The following is a 9,069-nucleotide window of genomic DNA, read 5'->3' on the forward strand; positions in this document are numbered from 1 at the left end:
TTTTTTTTTTTTGGTTTTTGGCGCGGTTTTTTTTTTTTTTTTTTTTTTTTTTTTTTTTTTAAGTCGAACTCTGATTGAGGGAACTGTAACAACGGAGGTCATACTTATTGTATTGCAAATTGTAAATCGAAGAGAGTAAGATGAGATAGGAGAAAGTCAGCCGTTTCGAGAACGAACATTAACTGTTTAGAATAAAGCTCGCCCCGGGCGGGGATCAAACGCGCGACCTAGCGCTTACACCTTACAATGCAGGAGTACCTACTAGTTAACTAGATTGGCTGGATCTCTAGCACTAAAATCGCGGTTAGACTTCTTTTTTCCAAGAAAGTGAACATGTACTACTTGTAGGATATGTACCTATTTCCTAAAATTTATAATCTGCACGTAGTTTTAGCTAGAAATAGCACTCATTGATCTGGAATAGGTAGATAGATACCTACGTAATAAAAATGAAAAACACGAATAAAATATGAACCGAGTCAACAGTAGAGTTTAGGTATTTTCACAGTTGTACAATTTTATTTACAGCATTCTGTTCTGTATTATGCGTAAATCACGTTACATCAATATCAAAATATTTACTTAGGTAGGTATACCTTCTTGTAGACAAATAAATATTTTAGGGTCCCTTGCTAAATTCGCTCAATGAGAGATAAAAAAAAGAACATTTCGTATTTTCGTGATTACTCACTTTGTAAATGCCAATTTGCGGAGTGACAATTTTTTCCGCTGAATGGACAAATTCGGGGATACATACGCAGAATCTTCTCTTGATCATTGGAATCAAAAGTTAGTTCCAATATTTGACCCATATGCAAACATACAACAGACATTTCAAAAACGAAAGCATGTGAAGATCTCTTCTCAAATTCAGATGAGCAATCCATGTCGAATCATTTCGGTGATGACGTTTTCAATGGGAACATTGCCGATACGCAGAATCTTCTCTTGATCATTGGAATCAAAAGTTAGTTCCAATAGTTGACCCATATACAAACATACAACAGACATTTCAAAAACAAAAGCATGTGAAGATCTCTTCTCAAATTCAGATGAGCAATCCATGTCGAATCATTTCGGTGATGACGTTTTCAATGGGAACATTGCCGACGGTTTTCTTGAAGAAAATATCCTGGATGCAGAATTTGTTCAGGGAAGAAACGTATGGTAGGAGGAGCAGCAGTTTTCCGAACCGGGATTTGCCCTTGTTGGAGCAATAGTCGAGGAGCATTTGTAGGGTTTGATCTTGAAGACATTCCAAGTGAGCGACCTCAGTGAGACCCGGGCAGTCTGGGGGACAAAGGAAAAACAAGAAAAATGTCTTAGAACATTACTTTCCTACCTATAGAATACAAGGAAAGTAAAAATGGAAAGACTTAAAGACGACTACCTGTCCACATAGTCGACCGGCCGTCGATCAATGTCGACTGAACCGTTCACGCCAGTCTAGTTAGCTTGGTTGGTAACGCGTCTACCTTGTAAGCGCTAGTCCGCTGGTACGATTCCCGGCCGGGGCGGATTTTATTCCGAATGGATAATGTTCGTTCTCGGAAGGACCTATCCTGTCTTCCTTCTCTCTTTGCTTTCGGGACGATAAGACCTTAGCAGGTACAGCTCTCTCTATCAAACCTATTAAAAAAAAAAGAAAAAAAAAAAAAGATTTCTTGATTACTTACCTGGTTTGAAAAGTAGCAACGCTTTATTCTTAGAACATTACTTTCCTACCTATAGAATACAAGGAAAGTAAAAATGGAAGTCTTAAAGACCTTTATAGTTGAAGATAAAAAGTCTTGGTGTGTCCACATAGTCGACCGGCCGTCGATCAATGTCGACTGAACCGTTCACGCCAGCCTAGTTAGCTTGCTTGGTAGCGCGTCTACCTTCTAAGCGCTAGTCCGCTGGTACAATTCCCGCCCGGGGCGGATTTTATCCCGAACGGATAATGTTCGTTCTCGGAAGGACCTATCCTGTTTTCCTTCTTTCTTTGCTTTCGGGATGATAAGACCTTAGCAGGTATAGTTCTCTCTATCAAACCCCTTGAAAAAAAAAAAAATTCTTGATTACTTACCTGGTTTGAAAAGTAGCAACGCTTTCAGGCAGGCAAATTCCGTATGGTCCACGTTCATAGAACTGAATTTAGAAGTCACGAATTTGAGTCGATTTATTGCAATTTCCATTTGATACTTGTCGAAATTCGACTGGTAATAGGACAGACATGAGTTGATGATATCTGGGAATAAAAAGTGGAATTTGGATAAGATTTTTACATATTTTTACTAAAAGATACGAATTTTCTGTCTCCTATCCTATCTTCCTTCTCTCTTCGATTTCGAGACTATAAGACCTCAGCAGTAGTTACTGTATTGTTAGATGGTTGACCAAAAGGTGGAATGGTAGAATTACCTTGACTAACGTAGAAACAACACTGTGCAGCATTCAGGACAAACTATTTATTGCAATTTCCATTTGATACTTGTCGGAATTCGACTGGTAATAGGACAGACTTGAGTTGATGATATCTGGGAATAAAAAGTGGAATTTGGGTAATATTTTTACTAAAAGATACGAATTCTCTGTCTCCTATCCTATCTTCCTTCTCTCTTCGATTTCGGGACAATAAGACCTCGGCAGTTACAGTTCCTTCCATCCAACCTCTTAAGAAAAAAGTCCGTAGGTATGTAGGTATTGTTAGATGGTTGGCCAAAAGGTGGAATGGTAAAATTACCTTGACTAACGTAGAAACAACACTGTGCAGCATTCAGGACAAACAGGTCACACCAAGCCTCTTCCAGAAGGAGAATTTGATCACCTCCTTCACGTAGTACCTACCTTTCTTTCCCCTCATTGCACTTCACTTTCCTTTAATATTACTTCTGCTTCACTGCATTGGCGGCGTGCCACCTACCTTTCTTTACCCTCATTGCACTCCTGGAGATGTCTCAATTACAACACAGTAATTATACCTCAGTAGGTACAATTTAGGGCCTGTCCAAAATTCTTACCTGCGTTTATCTGCGCTTGAATTTCTTCCGAACTGGTCACTTGGTCGTCTGCAATCATAACTTTGTTCTGAAGAGAAGAGTGGAGTCTGTTCCATTGAGACAAAAGTGGACTAGGTGACAGGGGAAAGTTGACTGAAAAGACATAATTGTCATGTAAATTATCGAAGACAAATTTCCTTGCCGGGCTCGGACTTCAATTTGCATCCTGTACCCGATTCCTGGAAGTATGGTTACCTATACATTACAAGCTCAAGCTACCCAAGCGGTATTTTAGGATTTTGGCAGCACCATACGTTTCAAAATTGTCTCCAAAATAGGGATTTCTGTTTAATTTACCAAAGAGTAACCTAAACAAGCTTCTTTAAGAACGCACCGAGAACGTCCCGAAAAGCTTGGTTATATTCGTTGAACGAGTTCGTTTAAAGAACGTTGAAGAACGAACGATTTTCATTCCAACTTAGTTACTCCAAAGAGAAAAAATTGACCCAATTACATTACTTTTTTTCCTATAGGATAAGGAAAGTGAAAATAGCTGATCCATATAGAGGGAATCTTACCAAACTGGCAGGACTGGGCAAACAGATTGTTGGAGGTCAGCGTGTTAGAGGACGGGGGCAAAATGAAGCTCCCTGGAAACATGAAGGTGGAGGAGCTAAGTTGTGACGTCACGGAATAGGACGAGTTACTGGAGGTGTTGGTGGAGATGCCATGACTCCGGGGCGCTCTCTCGTGTTGAACCGCTAATATGGGAAACAAGCGACATGGAGATTGTTCTATCAATGGTTAAGAGTCAAATGATGTAGGAATGTCAAAAGACCTGTCTTATTTGGACCTGCCTTAGTGGCGTAGTGGTCAATACGCTCTCCTGATAAACAGGAGGGCGTGGGTTCAATCCCAGCCGAGGTATGGAATTTCATCCTCATTTATTTGAGAATTTGACCACATGAAGCGACATGGGGATTGTACTATGAATGGTTAAGAGTCAAATGATGTAGGAATGTCAAAAGACCTGTCTTATTTGGACCTGCCTTAGTGGCGTAGTGGTTAATACCCTCTCCTGATAAACAGGAGGGCGTGGGTTCAATCCCAGCCGAGGTATGGAATTTCATCCTCATTTATTTGAGAATTTGACCACATAATGGCCTTAGTGGCGTAGTGGTCAAGACGCTCTCCTGATAAACAGGAGGGCGTGGGTTCAATCCCAGCCGAGGTATGGAATTTCATCCTCATTTATTTGAGAATTTGACCACATAATATTGGAGCTCTAAGGGTTAGGTGGTAGAGAAAGCCTCCGGCGTTAACGTCGCCTAGTGGTTACCTTCCACTCAAGAGTGTGAGTGAAAGTACATTTCATTGGGAATTTTTTCACTAAAGTAAACCAGTTGGTAATTTGAGTTACTAATCAGTTCCTTTTCCTTTTCAGTAGCTCCGTGTGTAGACGGGCTAAGGCAATTCTAAATCAGGATTACTCGTACATACAGTTACGATTAGAAAGTTACCAGAACCTATCTATTTTACAGAGGTACAATGTAAAAATCATAGTAAAATAATAACAATACCGAGAAGTGCCCGAAATAACGAGGGGTTCAAGCCCCTCATTAAAAGAGGGGATGAATTAGAAGAGGGGAAGGGGGGGTTTTGTAGGTGGTGTAGTATGAATGAAATTACTGAGCAAATATTATGAGTCCCTTATGAAAACAGAGAGGCTCCCTGAGCAAACAAAACTAATTGATGGGAACTTGCCCAGTGTTTCTGACACTTGTCGAGGGCACTACACTTAATCACTAATACTCCTATGTGGTGACAAAGTATCCAGAGTTTAAGTGAGGACGTAACTTTGTTAAGTGCATCCCCCCCGTTCTTTTATCGCACTTGTTGACAATTTTTCACTAAAGTAAACCAGTTGGTAATTCGAGTTACTAATCAGTTCCTTTTCCTTTTCAGTAACTCCGTGTGTAGACGGGCTAAGGCAATTCCAAATCAGGATTACCTACTCGTACATACAGTTACGATTAGAAAGTTACCAGAACCTATCTATTTTACAGAGGTACAAGGTAAAAATCATAGTAAAATAATAACAATACCGAGAAGTGCCCGAAATAACGAGGGGTTCAAGCCCCTCATTAAAAGAGGGGATGAATTAGAGGAGGGGAAGGGGGGGGTTGTAGGTGGTGTAGTATGAATGAAATTACTGAGCAAATACTATGAGTCCCTTATGAAAACAGAGAGGCTCTCTGAGCAAACAATTGATGGGAACTTGCCCAGTGTTTCTGACACTTGTCGAGGGCACTACACTTAATCACTAATACTTCTATGTGGTGACAAAGTATCCAGAGTTTAAGTGAGGACGTAACTTTGTTAAGTGCATCCCCCCCGTTCTTTTATCGCACTTGTTGACAAGACCACCCTTATGATATCAGACCTTTGCTGTACCTATGTATGTAAGTATTGTTCCTTCCCTAATATTACATCGCGGTTCAAAAATTGAAATGTTAAATTTAATTTGAAGAATGCGAAGGACATCAAAATGTTGAAGCACCTAAAATAAAAAAAATCTCTATCCAGAATAAGAAAAATATGGTCCGACCGCTTGTCCCATTATTTTGAGAACAATTGTGAATAATTAATAATAATAAAAAAAATGTGTTGTGGCAGATGGAAGTCATTTTGTGTAGGTAGGTACGTACGTAACTGCTAAAAGCTTCTTGAGTATGTGATAAAAGAGAGGAGGACAGGACAGGACGAAGCCTGCCGTTCCGAGAACGAACTTATCTATAATACATAGGTACCTACTTATAGGACCAAACTACAGAGGTAAATCATGCAAAAAAACCTCTACGACCTTTACCAAAAAAGTCATGCTTAAAAATAAAAAATAAAATAAAACAAGGTTAAAAAACGTTATTATTAGGTAGGTATTTTTTTTTTTTTTGGTAGGTGCCTACTTGTTCAGAGGTCACGTCAATGGAAAATTGCTAAGGAGCTGTCACAAATGAGCAGTGACCAGTGTATTACCTAGATATAGGGTTAGGTTAAAAGTCTGTGTAATAAATCAGATTACATAAATATATCCTCAAATATTTCGCTTACCTCGTAACATGAGATTCACGTCCCAGAAGCACCTGGCACAAAATTCTTCCTGGAGACAGCACAGGATCCTAAGGAACTGGTCGAAAGCAGAGACGTGTGAAAAGTGACTCGGAGATAAGAAAGCAAAGGGGTGGGGGCATGACATGGATAACCCCCCCGTTCTGAGTTCTCATTGGTCGACGGGAACAATGTTGGGTAACACCCCTCTCGGAAAACTTTCGAGTTTTTCTTTTCCGTTCGGGCGGCTGAGGGGTCCGTTATTTGGAAGCTCTATTTCGACTTTTTTCCCCATAATGATAACGTACCGATCATAGTAGTGAGATTTTGCACTTCCTGATAACATGACGGATAACCAAAACACATTACCTATGTACCTACACAAAAGCTGAAAATAAATACATTTAGTATGCAATGTGCAAGAAATAAAATATTAGTGGAGATGCCAAGTGAACACATCATATCGTAGGTACCTATCGGGTATCGGGTTTTGTTCTAAATATTATTTAGAACAAAACCCGATATTAAATATTAAATATTAAACCCCCTTCCAAGTCACCTGAATATTATAACTGTTCCTGTCAGGTCTACCTGATAGTGAGTGCCTTGCCTGAGCAACCCTACCGTTCTATTAGAACTAGGGCCCTAGCTTATTAAGCTCTTGCTGAACAGCTAAGAAAACAGTGATCCTGATTTTCATATCGTCTGAATACATTCCCCTCCTGACTTGTAAACAGTGCGCCTTTCCTGTTTTTCGTCCTCAGTTTTTGCCAGTTTTTTATTGGTTTTTGTGAGTTTTTTTGCAAGATTTTTTGCATAGTGACTTTTTAAGGGCTATTCTTTGCCCTAGTTGTGTAATTTCATAAGAAATCTCATTTTTTAACGCTTTAAAGACGTTCTAAGTGTCCAACTTTAGCTCCTACGCTGTGAAAATCTTCCCTGGTTACCATGGCAACCAAGATTGTTTATGAGAAGTAGCCCACGTCCGCTTGCCTGAGTTTTTCGCTCTAATAAAGCGTCCCGTTCTCCTATCGATTTTCGTTTCGCTCTATTGAAACAGTTTTCACATTTCCCGGAAAAATGTCCGCTCCCCGTTCTTATGGCTCCCTGTTCACATCCGAAAATTCTCCCGGTGTTTCTGGTGTTTCGCGCGAGTATAAACACAAGTTTTCCTCCAAGTTTTCTTCCAGCAATCATGCTGAGCCCTTGGTCTTATCAAAGAAGTGTGCAATAGTTCTCCCTAACGATGAGGCAACCACAGTTGATAAGTACTTCATTGCGGTTGGTGAAATCGTTGGATTCAAAAATATCGTGTATGGTGGGAAAACCGGTCAGCGCATGATTATGCATCTGATGAACGAGGAACTGGTAGAATCCTTCATCCAGGACCATGATCATGTCCTTATCAATGGCGAAAAGTTCCCTGTGAAAAAGTTGGTAAACCCTGGGTTTAAAATCCTGTTTAATCATGTAAACCCTAGCATCACCAATGATGTCCTGTACGCGGAGATTTCAAAATATGCTCACCCTGTTTCCCCAATGACTTATGTACACTCTGGCCTCCGTGACGAGAGATTGAGTCACATTTTCTCCTACAGGCGTCAGATTTTCGTACAAGACAAGGATGCGGTTCCTAACTCTATTACAGTTACCCAGAATGGCGAAACCAACACTATCTATCTCACTGTTGACAACATGAAATGTTATTCGTGTGGTCAAGAGGGACATGCAGTTAGAATGTGCCCCAACAGATCACAACATCCCGCCCAGGATAGACTCACTAAAGAGCCTGAAGTCGAAAAAACCCCTGAACTACAAGATAAGGTGTCCCCCCCTACTTCTTCCTCCTCATCCCCTGATTTATTTGCTCCCTCCTTCTTCCCAGAGCTGAAACAACCTACCATTTCCTTCTCTCCTCCTGCCAATATTGATCTCTTCCAGGAATCCGAATTAAAACCTCTGGACGGAAATATCCCCTCCGAGACAATGAGTACCCAAGACCTGACCCCTGTACCTTCAGCTGACCAAAGCCAGGCTGATGAATTACCCAATGAGCCCATGGAACAAGATGAAAAGAAACGGGCCAAACGAGTTCATCCCTCAGTTGAGGCCACAAACAATATGGAGAAGAAGGTAAGAGTTGAAACAGAATTTCAAGAAGAGTTCTTGGAAGCCCTTGAGTCCTGCCTCATCGAGAATAAATCTAGTATCCCAAAAAGTGACATTCTAAGACTCTTCCGAGAATCCAAGAGCTCAAGAAACAAGGCGGCCGTTATTTCCCAATTTGGGTTTGACTCAAATGAACTGATTGCATTGTTTAAAAAGCTTCAGAATTGCAAAATAGCTCCAACAATGAAACGCCAAATCAAAACCTTATTGACGGGCGAATTTTATACTGAACAGATGAGGTTCGTTCTCGGAACGACTGGTTTTCTCCTATTTTGTTTACAGACAGGCAGACACACAGACAGACAGACAGACAGACACACAGATATGTACACACACGGACCAATGGCTGAAACTTTGGTTTAGGCTCTAGGTACCTCAAAACGTGTTTTGGCATCAAAAACTGACCATCGAAAATGTGACCCGATTACATTACTTTCCTTCCTATAGGATAAGGAAAGTAGTTAAAAAATGTTATTATTAGGTAGGTATTTATTTTTTTGGTAGGTACCTACTTGTTCAGAAGTCACGTCAATGGAAAATTGCTACAAAAATTAGCTGTCACAAATGAGCAGTGACCAGTGTATTACCTAGATATAGGGTTAGGTTAAATGTCTGTGTAATAAATCAGATTACATAAATACCTATATCCTCAAATATTTCGCTTACCTCGTAACATGAGATTCACGTCCCAGAAGCACCTGGCACAAAATTCTTCCTGGAGACAGCACAGGATCCTAAGGAACTGGTCGAAAGCAGAGACGTGTGAAAAGTGACTCGGAGATAAGAAAGCAAAGGGGTGGGGGCATGACAT

The 9,069-nt window shown here is 40.5% G+C and overlaps 2 protein-coding genes across 2 annotated transcripts; both read right to left on the reverse strand.

The window, feature by feature from the left end:
- Positions 1-992: 992 nt before the first annotated feature.
- Positions 993-2,177, reverse strand: LOC113470697 (photoreceptor-specific nuclear receptor-like). Its single transcript, XM_026829327.1, has 2 exons — positions 2,069-2,177; positions 993-1,290 (listed from the first exon to the last, which is right to left on the reverse strand). The coding sequence occupies exons 1-2, from the start codon at positions 2,175-2,177 to the stop codon at positions 1,049-1,051; spliced, it is 351 nt and encodes a 116-aa protein (XP_026685128.1). The 3' UTR covers positions 993-1,048.
- A 740-nt stretch (positions 2,178-2,917) lies between these two features.
- LOC113470698 lies at positions 2,918-6,435 on the reverse strand. Its single transcript, XM_026829328.1, has 5 exons — positions 6,398-6,435; positions 6,093-6,160; positions 3,560-3,742; positions 3,003-3,134; positions 2,918-2,928 (listed from the first exon to the last, which is right to left on the reverse strand). Exons 1-5 carry the CDS (start codon positions 6,433-6,435, stop codon positions 2,918-2,920), a joined length of 432 nt encoding a protein of 143 aa, XP_026685129.1.
- Positions 6,436-9,069: the final 2,634 nt, after the last annotated feature.

This window comes from Diaphorina citri, unplaced genomic scaffold (genome assembly GCF_000475195.1).
Source record: "Diaphorina citri unplaced genomic scaffold, Diaci psyllid genome assembly version 1.1 scaffold1750, whole genome shotgun sequence".
Taxonomy (NCBI): Eukaryota; Metazoa; Arthropoda; class Insecta; order Hemiptera; family Psyllidae; genus Diaphorina; species Diaphorina citri.

What these genes read in the sequence shown, in the direction of transcription:
- LOC113470697 (XM_026829327.1), bottom strand. Translation starts at nt 2,177, where the DNA reads ATGGAAATTGCAATAAATCGACTCAAATTCGTGACTTCTAAATTCAGT. An exon ending in GTTGCTACTTTTCAAACCAG is followed by an intron (nt 1,291 to 2,068) that starts GTAAGTAATCAA and finishes TTTGTCCCCCAG; the next exon opens with ACTGCCCGGGTCTCACTGAG.
- LOC113470698 (XM_026829328.1), bottom strand. Translation starts at nt 6,435, where the DNA reads ATGTTATCAGGAAGTGCAAAATCTCACTACTATGATCG. An exon ending in CGTGAATCTCATGTTACGAG is followed by an intron (nt 3,743 to 6,092) that starts GTAAGCGAAATA and finishes TTCCCATATTAG; the next exon opens with CGGTTCAACACGAGAGAGCG. An exon ending in TGCCCAGTCCTGCCAGTTTG is followed by an intron (nt 3,135 to 3,559) that starts GTAAGATTCCCT and finishes ATGTCTTTTCAG; the next exon opens with TCAACTTTCCCCTGTCACCT.